Source organism: Pleurodeles waltl, chromosome 4_2 (assembly GCF_031143425.1).
Source record: "Pleurodeles waltl isolate 20211129_DDA chromosome 4_2, aPleWal1.hap1.20221129, whole genome shotgun sequence".
NCBI lineage: Eukaryota > Metazoa > Chordata > Amphibia > Caudata > Salamandridae > Pleurodeles > Pleurodeles waltl.
In genome coordinates, this window is record NC_090443.1 from 1,045,772,287 (window position 1) to 1,045,790,370 (window position 18,084).

General features: G+C 49.8%; 1 protein-coding gene across 1 annotated transcript in view; it reads right to left on the minus strand.

Annotated features, from left to right (window-relative positions):
• Positions 1-305: 305 nt before the first annotated feature.
• The window catches only part of SLC15A3 (solute carrier family 15 member 3), a 115,038-nt gene continuing 97,259 nt past the window's right edge, over positions 306-18,084 (minus strand). Inside the window, exons 7-8 of the mRNA XM_069233033.1 lie at positions 15,476-15,634; positions 306-2,680 (exon numbers count right to left, since the gene is read on the minus strand). Coding sequence (XP_069089134.1) covers positions 2,523-2,680; positions 15,476-15,634 — 317 coding nt within the window. The 3' untranslated portion in view covers positions 306-2,522. The remainder of the gene's footprint in view (positions 2,681-15,475; positions 15,635-18,084) is intronic.

Genomic DNA, 18,084 nt, shown 5'->3' on the forward strand with positions numbered 1-18,084 from the left:
ATATGCAAGCTCATGTCTTCGTGCAGTCAGTAGCCGAGTGTATCCGAGTTGAGGGTTCTATAGTGCTTGCACAGAAGATCCTGTGTTTATACGTTGTATAGTGCTATGTCTTCATAGAGTGGAAGGTCTTTCAGCTCACACAGAGAAGCCTTGAGTTTACACAGGATATGTGAGCATGAAGTGGTAGATACCTCGGTGGTGACACAGAAATACTTCTCTTTATGCAGTCTGTGGTTGTATCTGTGCATCCAACAGAGGTTCTGCCAGTACCGGCTCAGAGGTTCCTCTGTTTTTTTTCCTTTTTTACTCAGTCTTTGTTTGAACATATGCTCACAGTGGGAGGTCCTTCCGTGCTGATACAGAGGCTTCTTTCATTGTGTGCACAGAGGTCTTTCATTGCTTATCTGGAGACTTCCTTCTTTATGCAGGATAGAGTTTAACACGTGCAAACAATGAAGGTCTTTCATTGCTGATCTGGAGACTTCCTTCTTTATGCAGGCTAGGTTTCAACATGTGCATACGGTGGAGGTCTTTCATTGCTGATCTGGAGACTTCCTTCTTTATGCAGGCTAGGTTTCAACATGTGCATATGGTGGAGGTCTTTCATTGCTGATCTGGAGACTTCCTTCTTTATGCAGGCTGGGGTTCAACGTGTGCATATGGTGGAGGTCTTTCATTGCTGATCTGGAGACTTCCTTCTTTATGCAGGCTGGGGTTCAACGTGTCAATACGGTGGAGGTCTTTCATTGCTGATCTGGAGACTTCCTTCTTTATGCAGGCTAGAGTTCAACATGTGCATATGATGAAGGTCTTTCATTGCTGATCTGGAGACTTCCTTCTTTATGCAGAATGGGGTTCAACATGTGCATACGGTGGAGGTCTTTCATTGCTGATCTGGAGACTTCCTTCTTTACGCAGGCTGCATATGGTAGAGGTCTTACTTTGCTGATCTGGAGACTTCCTTCTTTATGCAGTCTATGGTTCAGTGTGGGCATAGGGTGAAAGGTCCTTTGCTCAAGGAGAAGCTCAGTTCTTGAGTTACTGTTTCTGACCATATCCATTTGATGGAGTGTTCTTTGGTTCTTGCACAGAATGACAGAAACATTGTATGATTGTACATATGGATACAGGGCCGGGCCCCTCACTGCGCGCACAGCGTATGGTTGTGCTTATCCATATAGTGGTGGACCCTATACTGCTGACACAAGCTCTTGTCTATAGGTGCGTCTGACGCCTACAGACTTCCAGGTGCACTGGTTCCTTAGAGTCTCTGGTCTACTCCAACAGGGGCTAATCTCAGAGTCCTGAAGAAAGGCAATTGGTGGGTCCCCATTGAGTTGAGCTGTGCTTACATGAGCTGATGGCTCCTGGACAGGCGAAAATCATGGATGATCAGAGTCCTTCCCACGCGGCTCTGCAGGGAAGCGCACTGACATGCAGTTTGACATCCATAGGTGCACCAGGTTGTCCTGAAACTGTCTGGGTGTGACCCTTGCATCAAGCGAGATGGAGGACACCTCAAAAGGTAAAGATCTCCATATTACTGGCCATCCTTGGGTGGTAGCTGAAGAGACTGTGGGTGAGGGAGTGATGCTAGAGGGTTCCTAGCAGACTGCTTAGGTGATTCTGTGGTCTTCGGTTGCTTCAGTGCGCTATCCGGGGGGGGAGACCTGAGATATCACATGCCTCATTCTGTATGATTGATACAGGAGGCATCTGCTGTATGTACGGCGTGACAACTTTATAGTTATTTTAATGTATACACATTGATCCTGAGCTCTGAGATGAGGAACCAATGGTTGCTGCTCCGGGACATTTGCTTCATTCATCTGTCACAGGTTGTTTGTTCTACATGAGTTTCAGCTGAAGTGCTTCTCATGAGACCACCATTTCAAGCACTTGTCCCTGATCTACGCCTGCAGTCTCTGGCGAGAAGACGGCATGAGCACGTCAACTTGTCTCATTAGTCGACTTGAGTTGTCGCTCTTCGGCTACATGGTTTTTGTACAGTGCAGCGTTCTCCAAGTCCTTGGCCTCTTGGTGCACATGTGATGCATGGGAGAGTGAAACAAGATTTGTTCTTGGCCTACCATTGCATGCCATAGTCTTGCTTTGCCTCTGGGCTCCATGAGGAAGTGGATGGACTTGTGTGGCTAGCAGTCACTTGTATTGAAGGAGAGGACTTCTCATCATCTCGCTTTGCCTCTGCGCTTCGCGAGGTAGTGGACGGACTAGCGTATCATCTGAGGCATCAACAAGGTGACGTCTTCTCATGGTCTCGCTTTGCCTCTTGGGGAAGGGAACGCATTTGTGCTTCCCGAAGACGTGGAGGAGCTCGCTCATTACGCAGCCTTGCGTTGCCTCTGAATGGCGATCGATTAGTGCACCCTCAGGGGCTCGTTAAGTGGGCTCAGTTTCCATCTGTGGTCTTTGAGGAGGATAGCCTCAACGATCAGTTCTTCATGACACCCTCTTACCAAAGTCCCTAGCGTCGCATATGAAGTCTGTGAGCATCGAGGATCCTATGTGCTTCCGTTGCCTTCGTTGACGCACAGTCGGCAGGCCTCCCGCTCCTTCCTCTCGTAGCGGACTGAGATGAGGACGAAGACGACCAGTGCTATCGCCTGGATCCCCCCCAGCAGGAAGAAGTAAAAGTCCATGTGGCATTTATTGATGTTCCCTGTTGACGAATGAAAAACAATCAAAATGTTAGAAACGATTGGGTAATTTCTTTGCGTTACACGGTCTCGTCCTTAGTGCATCCCACCTACGCGAGCTCATTAAGCCACACACTGATTTAAAAAAAAAAGGCAATTTTTTTCTTCATTTTTTAACATTTTTGTTTAAAACAATAAAGTAATGTACACAATTGTGGGTCATTAAGGAGATATTTGGTTGGAAGGGTTCCAAGCGTGACGTGGAGACCTAGAACACTCGGATGATATTCAGAACCCCGCTGTGGGAGTGAACACACTGACCTGGCAATCGACAGACCTCGGTTCTAATCCCACTTCCAATAGACGGCAAACCGTTGGGTGATTCTGGGGACATCGTTTAGACCCGTATGTACGAAACTTACAATATGCGTTTCCTAAATAGCAAATCCTAAGAAATCGCTATTTAAGAAATGCAAATTGGAATGTACTAAACTTAAAGTTCCCTAATAGCGATTCGTATGGAGCAGCAATCGCCATTAGGAAATCGCAAATTCGTGAAACACCAAAACATTCCTAACCATAGTTACCATCGGATTGGATTTGATAATAACAGCATTTCCTAAATGCCCCATTTCGCATTTAGGAAATGTTATGTACATGGGATTTGGAAATCGCAAATAGGAAATCCCTATTTGCTATTTCCTCTTTTGATAATCGCAAAAAGATGATTTCTATGGGTTAGAAATCACAATTTGTGATGCCACAAAACGCTTGAGTACATTGGAAAAGGCTGCTTTGCATTTCTTAACGTGCTGAAATTGCAATTCGGTCCGTTAAGAAATGCAAAGAGCTTTTGTACATATGGTCCTACATCTCATTGTATCGCTAAGTAAGCGTGATATAAAAATGTGATTTTGTAATGCATTATAAGTATGCATCCCCACCTGCCTGTGAGCAGTATCTTCAAACTTCTCCAAAACTGTTGTTCAAAATTCCCTTTTTGTCCAGCTAAGTATGCGTTAAGTAAACAACAGCACATACATACGGAATGTTAAAGCACCCACAATTACAGGCCACTAGCAAATATTCTTGTGTCAAACTTTGAATCGAGAAAATACAGCAGCAATGTAAAAACATAGACTATGGTAAAATATGAGCAATGTTTTCTCAAAGCCAAGTTTTAAAAACATAAAGTCCAATGAATGCATTTTTTTACAAGGGAACTGATTAAGATAATTTTGATACCACCAGTAAATTTACACATCCTTGCAGTTTAACAGAAAAGTTCTTGGCCAGGAAGTGGGAGCCAGCCAATGAGCTGCGTACAGGGATCAGAGACGCGAAAGGTGGACTGAGGAAGGGTAAGATCAATACACATTAGGTGGCTTTTTTTGGGTACGATGGGTAAGGAGTGTGTACACCACTGCGATAAAGATTTAAAAACCTATTTAAAACAACACTCCCTGACAAATAAAAAGTTATGGAAAACAAGGAGTCGATATTTTGGAAGTTGCAATTCGATTCCAACTTAAACAGGAAATTCGGGGTCCAATTCACAAAGGTAAACTTAGACCAAAAGTCTAAGTTTAGGCCTAAAGTCTAACTTTACTAATAGTAACGTTGGACGTTTAGTGTAAGTTTAGACAAAAAGTTTAACTAAGACCTAAATAACTTTACTACTAGTAAAGATAGACATTAAGCCTAAACTTAGATTTAGGGGGTCATTACGACCCTGGCGGAACAAGTCCGCCAGGGCCGTGGGACGCGGTGGCACCGCCGACAGGCCGGCGGTGCCCCGCGGGGCATTCTGACCGCGGCGGCTCAGCCGCGGTCAGAGAAGGGAAACCGGCGGTCTCCCGCCGGTTTCCCGCTGCCCCAAAGGAATCCTCCAAGCCGGCGCAGCATGCTGCGCCGGCATGGGGATTCCGACTCCCCCTCCCGCCATCCAGTTCCTGGCGGTTCTCCCGCCGGGAACCGGATGGCGGGAGGGGGAGTCGCGGGGCCCCTGGGGGCCCCTGCCGTGCCCATGCCTATGGCATGGGCACGGCAGGGGCCCCCGTAAGAGGGCCCCTAAAAGTATTTCAGTGTCTGCAAAGCAGACACTGAAATACGCGACGGGTGCAACTGCACCCGTCGCACCTTCCCACTCCGCCGGCTCTATTACGAGCCGGCGTCATCGTGGGAAGGGAGTTTTCCCCTGGGCTGGCGGGCGGTCTTGTGAAGACCGCCCGCCAGCCCAGGGGAAAACTCGGAATACCCTCCGCGGTCTTACGACCGCGGAGCGGTATTTCGGAGGGGGGAAGCCTGGCGGGCGGCCTCCGCCGCCCGCCAGGCTCGGAATGAGGGCCTTAATGTCTAAACTTAGGCTTTTGGTCTAAGTATACTTTTATGAATCGGGCCCTAAGTGTTTATGTTAAGTAGTTTGTAAAATGCAGCTAATATCTCCAAAGGGCCAGTTCATCCAACAATCATAAATCATCGCTGACCATAGGAAGAACTAAACCTCCAGCAGGAACCGAAAGGTTTACAGTGACTTGTAGAACCTGAGGCGATTATCGTCCACTCATAGATTCAGAAGGGAGATCTTTCTAAACTTTGATTTCCAGAGCTCATAAGATCACGCCCATTACATATCTTTTTTTAGCCTTTGGGATTCTAACCAAGACCGGATTACCTGGGCTTCTTGGGAATCACCATTGGAGTGTCTGTGGTACAGCCTGGACCCTCTCTGGCCAGTGCCCTCTGAACAATGCAGCTGGATATAAAACAAGTCCCTTGTCCCGCTGCAAGCCACTGGAGGGCCACCAGTGCAGGGTGGTCTCTCTCTTCTTGACATTCCTCTGGGTGAAGGCCACTGATGCAAGAGACACCCAATTTCTCTTCTTGACATTCCTCTGGGTGAAGGCCACCGATGTAGGAGAGACACAATCTCTCTTCTTGACGTGTTTCTGGGTAAAGGGCCACCGATGCACGAGACGCAATCTCTCTTCTCGAGGTGCTTCTGGGTGAAGGCCTTTGATGCTAGACAGATTATTTTTCTTTGTCACCTGCTTCTGGGTAAAGGACACGAATGCAGGAGAGATGCAGTCTCTTTTTGTTACCTGCTGGGTTAGGGCGCCTGTTTCCTGCAGTGTTTGAAATCTGGACAACTGGTAGTCCTAGATAATCACTGTTGAGAGTTGTGCAATCGAGATACAACCGGTGTCAACATCTTGTTCAGATATTAAAACAAGAGTAAATCCACTTAGCTGTTTTCTGGTGGAAGAACCCTGCCTGAGTCCACATGTCAACTTCTATTTTTAGATCTTCATCTCTCCAGACTCCTACCAGTTCTGGAAAGTCCCCCAAGTGCTGCACGAGGAAGTTCCTTAGGTCATTGTGTTGAACATGGAATACTACCTAATCCCAGATTTTTAGGGTTGCATTGTAGGAAGCTGGCCTGGTGTGTGGTGGGTACCCAAGGTACTTACACCCTATTCCAGGTATCCCCTATTAGTGAAGTGTAGGCAGTGTCTAGGAGGCTAGGGCTCTCTAGAGGTAGCTGTGGATGAGCAGTCAAGGCTTATCTAGGAGACATGCAAAGCTCGTGCAATACCACTGTAGTCACACAGCACTTATACACATGAAAGAAAACACTCCGTTGTACTACAATAAAGGTACAGATCGCCACAAAATACTAGAAGGGCAACCCTCCAATAGGAGGTAAGTAATACACTAAATATATGCACTAGTGATCAGAAACAGGCATAGAAAAGGTTAGAAAACGGCACAAACAGTAACAACCAATAGTCACCCTGGGGGTGGGGGTGGGGGGGCACAAACCACATACTAAAAAATGGAATGCAAACAAGATACCCCCATCCAGTTAAGTAAAATGTGTAGAGGACAGCTGGGAGTACTAGAGAACCACAAGGTAAGTAACACAGTACCCCCCCTGTAATCAGGAATGCAGGAGTAAAACACTGGATTCTCCACAAACCACCCAAAAGGAGGAAAAGAAGAAAAAGAGACACCCAGAGAAGACTGCAAGAAAACCAGCGGTGGATTCCTGAAGAAAGAAGACCTGCGGAGAGAGGGGACCAAGTCCAAGAGTCACAGTGGAGTCCGGAGGAGTAGGAGGTACTACCCACCCAGCTGTGGATGCAGGAGTTGGTCGACGGCACTAAAGAACAGGTCAGCACTGCAGCCCTGGAGCCAGAGAAGAGTTCCAGATGGATGCAGATGTCCCATGCCGAAAGGAAGATTGGAAACTGGTGTTGGTGCAGGATTCCACTAACAAGCCTTAGCAAAGGCAAACTTGTGGTTAGTGGAAAAGAAGTGCTGCCAGGGACCAGCAAGGCCCAGGAGGACTCAACCCAGGAGGGGGAGTCACAGGGGACCCTCAGCATTGCAGAGAGTCCACAGGAGCAGAGGCAGCACCCACAGGAGTCCCATAGGACTGCGACACAGGGGTCGCAGAAGGAGCCCATGCAGCACTACAAAAGTGGATCCCACGCCGCAGGAAAACCACGCAGGAGGCTGTGCTTTGCAGGATGGAGTGCTGGAGGCTGGAACTAAACGTCACCTTAAGATCCCTTGGAGGAGATGCAAACAAGCCTTGGCAGCTGCAAGAGACGCAGTGCATGGGGGTACTGTCCTGCATGGGAAGACAAAGTCTTACCTCCACCAAAGTTGGACAGCTGGCAGAGAGGACCAAGAGGACTACTCCGGACCAAAACCCGTGATGCAGGATCCACACTGCTCAGCAAGAGAGGGGATCCATGCAGCCGGTCGTCGCTTGTCGTAGGTGCCTGCGGTTGCAGGGGAGTGACTCTTTCACTCCAAGTTAGATTCCTTCTTCTTCTTCTGAAGGCTGAAGAGTTGCAGTCTTCTGAGGATGCACAGCGAGGAAATTGTTGCAAAGCTGGCAGAAGCCCTGGAAACAATGATGCTGAAGAGTCCTTTCTTCTTGGAAGCAGCTTTTCGGGTCCTTCAGGTTCCAGTCGCATTTACGGGGGCCAGAAATCGAAGTGAAGGTTGCAGAGGAGTCCTGCTGGAGTCTTGCAAGCCGAATCTGAAGACCCACCCAAGAGAGAGACCCTAAATAGCCCCGAAAGGGGGATTGGTCACCTAACCAGGTAAGCACCTATCAGGAGGGGTCTCTGACGTCACCTGCTGGCACTGGCCACTCAGATGCTCCCAGAGTTCCCTGCCTTAGAAACAATATGGCAGAACCAAGGGACCCTCTGGAGGAGCTCTGGGCACCACCCCTGTGGTGGTGTTGGACAGGGGAGTGGTCACTCCCCTTTCCATTGTCCAGTTTCATGCCAGAGCAAGGACTGGGGGTCCCTGTCCCAGTGTGGACTGGTTTATGCACAGAGGGCACCAAATGTGCCCTTCAAAGCAGACCAGTGGCTTGGGGAGGCTACTCCTCCCAAGCCAGTCACACCTATTTCCAAAGGGAGAGGGTATTACCACCCTCTCCCAAAGGAAATCCTTTGTTCTGCCTTCCTGGGCTTGATCAGATCAAGCAGCAGGAGGGCAGAAGCCTGTCTGAGGGGTGGCAGCAGCTGGGCTGCCCGGAAAACCCTGTAAGACTAGTAGTAGCAATGCTGGGGGTCCTCTAAGGAGCCCCCAGAGTGCATAGACTCATACTTCCAATACTGGCAACAGTATTGGGGTATGATTCTGACATGTTTGATACCAAACATGCCAAGGTTCGGAGTTACCATTATGTAGCTGGACATAGGTGGTGACCTATGTCCAGTGCACGCGTAAAATGGCGTCCCCACACTCATAAGGTCCAGGAAAATGGATCTGGAGTTTGTGGGGGTACCTTTGCTAGTACAGGGGTGCCATCACATACAGGTACCTGTACCCTGTCCTCTGGGCTGAGAGGGCCTACCATAGGGGTGACTTATAGTGACCTGTAGTGGAAACGGTTGTAATGGCAGTCCTGCAGAACCCTTTGCATGGGCTCCCTTTGGGTGGCAGAATAACTGCTGCAGCCCATAGGGATCCCCTGGAACCTCAATGCCCTAGGTACCTAGGTACCATATACTAGGGACTTACATGGGGGGACCCGTATGCTAATTGTGGGAATAAAAAGTTACCAGCAACCAAATTTAGAGGAGAGAGCATAACTACTGGGGTCCTGATTAGCAGGATCCTAGTAGACACAGTCAAACACACTGACAAACATGCCAAAAGTATAAAACTGTAAACTTTGCACTTGTATAGCGCACTACTCACCCATTAGGATCTCAAGGTGCTGTACGCATACCGCTGTGGACCCCCTCCTTGCTTTTCCCTGTGAGGTGCTCACTCCTGGACAGCCCCAGGGTGAAGCCAGGCATCCAAGCGCTGTGAGGGCTGTTGTGGAGATCAAGCAAGCTATTGCCCAGAGTTCCAGAGTGGGACCCATCAATTAGATTAGGCACAGAGGCGAGAATTATCTGGTCCAAGGGAATTGAGCCCAAGACCTGCCGATGTGGGAATTGAACCCTGGTTGCAGGCCAGATCTCTGCATCAGGGTATGCCGCTCTAACCATTGTGCGGTGGTAACCAAGCTAGAAAGAGGGCACTGTCTTACACATTTCAATTGGTTTTGGAAGATCCAAACACTCTAAGCTGCTAGAAGGCTTTAAAGTTTCTATTTTATTTTGAGTTTACTAGATAAAGCCACTCTGCACCGCCCCCACCTCATCCTCCGAGAGGGTGTCAGCCAGGTGCAGACCTGACCTCAGCTGCTAGGAGTGACCCGCGGGGATCACAGGATAGGAACCCCACTGCTGCTCAGAGGATAGAGAGGTCTTAAGCAGTCCCCTTGCTGAACCTTAGCTCTGGAGGCAGAGGCACTGGCTGACAGACAAGACCAGTTTTTGCCTCCTGAGAGATCGGAGGCAGGAGAAGGCACAGTCAGTCTGGGAAATCATCAGATACCTTCATCCAGGAGTAAGAAAATACACACCATGTCTGTGATACCACAGCCCTCTTTTGTTATGTGAGTGTTAGGGGTGAGGGCTAGCTGTGTGAGATCCAAAGCAGAGAAGGCTAGCCATGGGGGATCAAATGCAGGTAGGGCTCGCCATGTAAGATCAAATGCAAAGAGAGCTAGTCATGTGGGATCCAATGCAGAGGGCTAGTCATGTGGGATCAGATGCAAAGAGGGCTACCCATGTTGGATGGGATACAGAGAGGGCTAGCCATGTGGCAACAATGCAGAGAGGGCTAGTCATGTGGGATCAAATACAGAGAGGGCTAGCCATGTGGGGTCAAATACAGAGACGGCTAGCCATGTGGGGTCAAATACAGAGAGGGCTAGCCATGTGGGGTCAAATACAGAGAGGGCTAGCCATGTGGGGTCATATATAGAGAGGGCTAGCCATGTGGGATCCAATGCAGAGGGGCCTAGCTATGTAGGATCCAATGCAGAGGGGGCTAGGCATGTGGGATCCAATGCAGAGAAGGCTATGAATGTGGGATCCAATGCAGAGAGGGCTAGGCATGTGCAATCAAATGCAAACATGGCAAGGCATGTGGAAATGCAGAGCGTGCTAGCCATGTGGATTCAAATGCAGATAGTGGGTAGCCATGTGGATCAAATGCATGGAGGAGTAGTCATGTGTAATCCCATTCAGAGAGAGCTAGCCACGTGGCATCCGATGGAGAGAGGCCTAGTCAAGTGGGATCAATGCAGACAGGGCTAGCCATGTAAGATCAAATGCAAAGAGAGCTAGTCATGTGGGATCCAATGCAGAGGGCTAGTCATGTGGGATCAGATGCAAAGAGGGCTAGCCATGTGGAATCAAATGCAGACAGGGCTACCCATGTTGGATGGAATACAGAGAGGGATAGCCATGTGGCAACAATGCGGAGAGGGCTAGTCATGTGGGATCAAATACAGAGAAGGCTAGCCATGTGGGATCAAATGCAGAGGGGGCTAGCCATATGGGATCAAATGCAGAGAGGGCTAGGCATGTGGAATCCAATGCAGAGAGGGATAGCCATGTGAGATCAAACGCAGAGAGGGCTAGCTATGTGGGGTCAAATGCAGAGGGGGCTAGGCATGTAGGATCCAATGCAGAGGGGGCTAGGCATGTGGCATCCAATGCATAGAGGGCTAGGCATGTGGAATCGGATACAGAGAGGGCTAGCCATGTGGGATCTAATGCACAGAGGGCTAACACTGTGGGATAAAATACAGAGGGCTAGCCATATGGGATCAATTGCAGAGAGAGGTAGCCATGTGGGATCAAATACAGAGGGCTATACACGTGGGATCCAATGCAAAGAGGGCTATCCATGTGGGATCCAATGCAGAGAGGGCTAGGCATGTCGGATGCATGGAGGAGTAGTCATGTGGGATCCAATTCAGAAAGAGCTAGGCATGTGGAATCCAAAGCAGCGAGAGATAGCTATGTGGGATCCAATGCATAGAGGGATGGGCATGTGGCATCCAATGCAGAGGGCTTGACGTGGGATCCAGAGCAGAGAGAGATAGCTACATGGGATCCAATGCAGAGAGGGCTAGCCATATGGGATCCAATGCAATGCAGAGGGTTAGCCATGTGGGATCCAATGCAATGCAGAGGGCTAGCCATGTGGGATCCAATGCAGAGAGGGCTAGCCATGTGGGATCCAATGCAGAGAGGGCTAGCCAAGTGGGATCCAATGCAGAGAGGGCTAGGCATGTGGGATCCAATGCAGAGAGGGCTAGGCATGTGGGATCCAATGCAGCGAGGGCTAGGCATGTGGGGTCAAATGCAGAGAGGGATATCCATGTGGGATCAAATGCAGAGAAGACTAGCCATGTGGGGTCAAATGCAGAGAGGGCTAGGCACGTGGGATCAAATGCAGACCGAGCTAGGCATGTGGGATCCAATGCAGAGAGGACTAGCCATGTGAGATCAAACACAGAGGGTTAGGCATGTGGAATCAGATGCAGAGAGGGCTAGACATGTGGAATCAAATGCAGAGAGGGCTAGGCATGGAAATCAAATGCAGAGAGGGCTAGGCATGTGGAATAAAGTGTGGAGAGGACTAGCCATGTGGGGTCAAATGTAGAGAGGGCTAGGCATGTGGGACCCAATGCAGAGAGGGCTAGGCATGTGGAATCAAATGCAGAGAGGGCTATGCATGTGAGGTCAAATGCAGAGAGGGCTATCCATGTGGGATCAAATGCAGAAAGGACTAGGCATGTGGAATCGAATGCAGAGAAGGCTATCCATGTGGGATCAAATGCAGAGAGGACTAGGCATGTGGAATCGAATGCAGAGAGGGCTAGCCATGTGGGATCAAATGCAAAAAGGGCTAGCCATGTGGGATCCAATGCAGAGAGGGCTAGCCATGTGGGATCCAATGCAGAGAGGGATAGCCATGTGAGATCAAACGCAGAGAGGGATAGCTATGTGGGGTCGAATGCAGAGGGGGCTAGGCATGTAGGATCCAATGCAGAGGGGGCTAGGCATGTAGGATCCAATGCAGAGAGGGCTAGGCATGTAGGATCCAATGCAGAGGGGGCTAGGCATGTAGGATCCAATGCAGAGTGGGCTAGGCATGTGGCATCCAATGCAGAGAGGGCTAGGCATGTGGCATCCAATGCAGAGAGGGCTAGGCATGTGGAATCAGATACCAGAGGGCTAGCCATGTGGGATCTAATGCACAGAGGGCTAACACTGTGGGATCAATTGCAGAGAGAGGTAGCCATGTGGGATCAAATACAGAGGGCTATACACGTGGGATCCAATGCAAAGAGGGCTATCCATGTGGGATCCAATGCAGAGAGGGCTAGGCATGTCGGATGCATGGAGGAGTAGTCCTGTGGGATCCAATTCAGAAAGAGCTATGCATTTGGAATCCAAAGCAGCGAGAGATAGCTACGTGGGATCCAATGGATAGAGGGATGGGCATGTGGCATCCAATGCAGAGGGCTTGACATGTGGGATTCAGAGCAGAGAGAGATAGCTACATGGGAGCCAATGCAGAGAGGGCTAGCCATATGGGATCCAATGCAATGCAGAGGGTTAGCCATGTGGGATCCAATGCAATGCAGAGAGGGCTAGCTATGTGGGATCCAATGCAGAGAGGGCTAGCTATGTGGGATCCAATGCAGAGAGGGCTAGCTATGTGGGATCCAATGCAGAGAGGGCTAGCTATGTGGGATCCAATGCAGAGAGGGCTAGCTATGTGGGATCCAATGCAGAGAGGGCTAGCCATGTGGGCTCCAATGCAGAGAGGGCTAGGCATGTGGGATCCAATGCAGAGAGGGCTAGGCATGTGGGGTTAAATGCAGAGAGGGATATCCATGTGGGATCAAATGCAGAGAGGACTAGCCATGTGGGGTCAAATGCAGAGAGGGCTAGCCATGTGGGGTCAAATGCAGAGAGGGCTAGGCATGTGGGATCAATTGCAGACCGAGCTAGACATGTGGGATCCAATGCAGAGAGGACTAGCCATGTGAGATCAAACACAGAGGGCTAGGCATGTGGAATCAGTTGCAGAGAGGGCTAGGCATGTGGAATCAGTTGCAGAGAGGGCTAGGCATGGAAATCCAATGCAGAGAGGGCTAGGCATGGAAATCCAATGCAGAGAGAGCTAGGCATGTGGGACCCAATGCAGAGAGGGCTAGGCATGTGGGACCCAATGCAGAGAGGACTAGGCATGTGGAATCGAATGCAGAGAGGGCTAGCCATGTGGGATCAAATGCAAAAAAGGGCTAGCCAAGTGGGATCCAATGCAGAGAGGGCTAGCCATGTGGGATCCAATGCAGAGAGGGGTAGCCATGTGGGATCCAATGCAGGGAGAGCAAGTCATGTGGGATCCAATGCAGCGAGGGCTAGTCATGTGAGATCCATTGCAAAGAGGGCTAGCCATATGGGAACCAATACAGAGAGGGCTAGCCATGTGGGATCAAATGCAGCAGCTGCCGCTCCTTGAGTGCAGGGAACAGAATAGTTATATTTGTGTCTTGAAATCCACAGCCTGTGGTATGTCAAGATGGAGATAAAAGTATAATTTTTCCTCTAACTGTAGCAAGGGTGATCTCTGCAAAGAACATCCCAAAATCCTGGCTTATAGTGTGATGTGCTCACACGTTCACATGTCACTGTCCTACCTTTTACATGGTTTAAAGATCTGCTTTCATACGTGGGCTGGACAGGTTGACGTGCACTACGAGTGTCATGGTCCCAGGTCGCACATTGAGCTCGCCCTGGCTTTCAGGTCAGTAGCATATAATGTATAATGGGACCTGTTGTTCCTATGACTTGTGGGTCCAGCACAACACTGGGAAGCATGAAATTATAAGTCCCAAAATACAGTTAGGGCTGGTTAACGGTGTCATGGAAGACATGGGTTATCGCGATAGCTTTTATTAAACATAGTAGAAGCCTGGGCACTATGTCGTCTGTGGCATCTTACACCAGTCCTGCTTTTAGAGCCAACAGCACTTTGCATCATGAGCCTTGTAGTTCCAATTGTATGTTTTGGGTGAATCTCAACATGCAGGGGGCTGATATCTAAGGAGTCCGAATGAGCTGACGCTGTCACACACGACACTAAGCCACCCATCTGCAAGGCACGATTATACTCTGCGTGTCGCTCGGAAACTGGGGACACAGGGATGCCCGTGGTTTTTAATGTGTGCCTGTTTAGTGTTTGAGATTCTGGATAAGGGTGGGCGGAACTTGCAGAGTTTCACTCCACGGAATTCCACAGAGTTACGTGAAAACTCCACAAGATTCCACAAACTGGAGGAAAATGGCACATTGCGCTGCTCGTGCTGATTTTTTGCCCCAGGAGCTTGTTCCATGCTGAAAAATCAAGCCGCATGGCACCACATGGTGCAGAAGAGGGGCTGCTTCTAGAGTTGGTTTTGCAGCCGCTCGAGTACATTTTCAACTCGAGCGGCAGCTTTCTCACCGCGAATGGTTGTGACCGCCCTGTTGGGGAAATCTCGCCGGGTGCCCTCCTAGTGCCCAAAAATCATGCTAGAGGATGCCAATTCTCACTCGCCAATGTACTGTTGGTGAGCTTCACGTGAAAAACAACTCCACCATGAGGCGGTGCCGGAATTTGTCCAGAACTCCTAGTTACATGTATAATATGTAGTGGCCAAAACTCCGCTGGCGGAGTGTAATGTATTAGCCACCCCCCTAGTTCTGCACAGGAACGTCCAATGTACAGTGCATCAAATCACTCCTATTCTACATTTTGGGAGATGGGGAGTGGTGGTCACAAGGGACAGGATAAGAAGCCGCCTCTTCCGTGTATGTATGTATACATGCATGTACATACATACATGCTATTCGTTTACCTCTGTGGTGCTCTGGAGGGCTTTGTTCTGGCACCTCGATACTCAGCCATTCACCTGCAATCCAGAGTGGATCCCCCCGTATGAGCACTTTACCATTATCGATGCACTATTCCACTCAGGAGGTGGAGCGAAACCACATACTTTGCCCTGTCATAGTTCACATCACCTACCAGTTCCGTTTCGCAACCATTATTTTGCACTCATATTTATGACGCAGACTTTTGACGGATCTCAGTTCTAAAACCACCCAGTCATCTGACATGGAAACATCACACCTGCCCTTGCATTGTCACTAACAGACAGCAACAATCCAACCCAACTTTACCCAACCAACCTGCACATCTCAGTCAGCTTCAGTCAAACACTTCCAGCCTGCCAGCATCAAATGCATTCCCAGTCAGTCCCAGGAACCTGAAGCCATTCACCTCAGCTCAGCCACCACCAACCAGCAGCCTCCCAACAGACCTCACAAGCACACTGTGGTGCTGCCCCTTCCCTTTCTCTGCAGGAAATTACAACTTACCGTAGTCCTTTGGGCAGTACATCCATCCGCTTGGAGGCAGGGATAGTAAGGAGAGGAGGCCAGACCCCAGCAGCGAGCCCACGCCGGAGATACAGAAGAACAAGCCCATGATCACCGCCTGCATGGACTTGGGCGCCTCGGAGTAGGCGAACTCCAGACCTGGGGAGAGGAGGGACAGCAGAAGTGTGAGGTGAGGAGTAGTGAGCTTTCAGATCTAGTGAGGAGGGAGTAGTAAAGCCCTCTCCTGTGGAACACACTACCCTTGATTCTATATATACCTTCTCTCCTAGAACATGCACCATCCCCAGTGAGATGTTAGTATTGTCCACCAAACCGTGCATGCCTCATCTCCTTGTGCACCAGCACGGTGAAGAAAGTGCACGATGTCTAGTGAGATGCTAGTATTGTCCTCTATTCTATAGATGCCTCATCAGGTAGTGCACCAACATGGTGAAGAAAGTGCACCCCACATAGTGTAGTGTCAGTAGGTTCAGAAAGTAGTCCTCTATTCCATAGATGCCCCAATCTTCTAGTGCACCAGCATGGTGAAGAAAGTGCACGATACCTAGTGAGATGCTAGTATTGTCCTCTATTCTATACATGCCTCATCAGGTAGTGCACCAGTATGGTGAAGAAAGTGCACCATACCTACTGAGAGGTTAGTGCTGTCCACCATGCCATGCATGCCTCATCTTCTAGTGCACCAACATGGTGAAGAAAGTGCGCCACACCTAGTGAGATGTTAGTGCTTTCCACCATACCATACAAGCATCATCTTCTAGTGCACCAGCATGGTGAAGAAAGTGTACTATGCCTAGTGGGATGTTAGTGCTTTCTACCATACCATGCATGACTCATCTCCTTGTGCACCAGCATAGTGAGGATAGTACACCCTACATAGTGAGATATTAGTACTGTCTACCATTCCATAGATGCCCTAATCTTCTAATGCACCAGCATGGTGAAGGAAGTGTACCATACCTAGTGAGATGTTAGTACCACCATTCCATGCATGCCTTGTCTCCTTGTGCACCATCACGGTGAAGAAAGTGCACCCCACATAGTGTAGTCTAACTAGGTCCTGATAGTACTGTCCATCTTTCTACGCAAGCCTCATCTCCTTGTGCACCAGCATGGTGATGAAGGTGCACTGCTTCTAGGGTGGCGTTAGTGCTGTCCCCCACACCATACAAGCCTCATCTCTTGTGGCGTTAGTACTGTCCCCCACACCATACAAGCCTCATCTCCTTGTGCACCAGCATGGTGATGAAGGTGCACTGCCTCTAGGGTGGCGTTAGTGCTGTCCCCCACACCATGCAAGCCTCATCTCCTTGTGCACCACCATGGTGACGAAGGTGCACTGTTTCTAGGGTGGTGTTAGTGCTGTCCCCCACACCATGCAAGTCTCATCTCTCGGTGCACCAGCATGGTGATGAAGGTGCACTGCCTCTAGGGTGGCGTTGGTGCTGTCCCCCACACCATGCAAGCCTCATCTCTCGGTGCACCAGCATGGTGACGAAGGTGCACTGTTTCTAGGGTGGCGTTAGTACTGTCCCCCACACCATGCAAGCCTCATCTCCTTGTGCACCAGCATGGTGATGAAGGTGCACTGCCTCTAGGGTGGCGTTAGTGCTGTCCCCCACACCATACAAGCCTCATCTCTCGGTGCACCAGCATGGTGATGCAAGTGGTGCAAACACAGCAAGTGAACCAGACATGTCTGTGCTTCATGCACAGACATCTCTACTGCGTATATTTACAGATGGATTCTTAACAGGTGTAAAACGTCAACATTTGTGACATGTTTTGGTTTCTGAACACCTTGAGTTAGTAGCTGTTGCAGCGCTACCCTCATTTCTACACACATTCTACCTGCTAGTTCACCAGTGTGCTACAGAAGGTGCACTCCCACGATGGTGCTGAAGGGTCTGTCCTTCAACTCCTGCCCCCTCTCTCACTAGTGCATCAGAGGGGGGTAGGGTCCAGCGCCCTGGTTTGGGCCTGGGCGAGTCACCCCGCTACATCCTCTAGCCTTCGTGGTGTAAATGCACCATTTCCTGCAATGCACGGTGCAGTGCACCACACCCTTACCATGCACAGCAACACTGGTGCTTTTAGGAGCCAAGGCGTTGCTGGCAATGCTGCGCTCCCCGTGTTATGTGCTCTGTTCTGTGCCCCTGACGTGGTGCTGGGGTGCATTTCACTGAGGCCCCTCCTGTGTGCACCAGTCATGCACCATTTGTAGACATTCCACCAATGGCAGCAGAGAGTCACAGGGTGAGATGGTACAGTGCACACTAGGCCATGTTCCATCTGCTGGGCCCGCTGCATGGTGCAAGGAGGCCCCGCTGGATATGATCCTGTGCACACAATGAACATGCTTCATGCACCAGATCCACTGCATAGTGCAAGGAGGCACTGCAAGATCTGATCCTGTGCACACAACGGGCATGCTTCATGCACCAGACCCACTGCCTAGTGCAAGGAGGCACTGCAAGATATGATCCCGTGCACAGAACTGACATGCTTCATCCACCATACCCACTGCATGATGCAAGGAAGCACTACAAAATATGATCCTGTGCACAGAACTGACATGCTTTATGCAC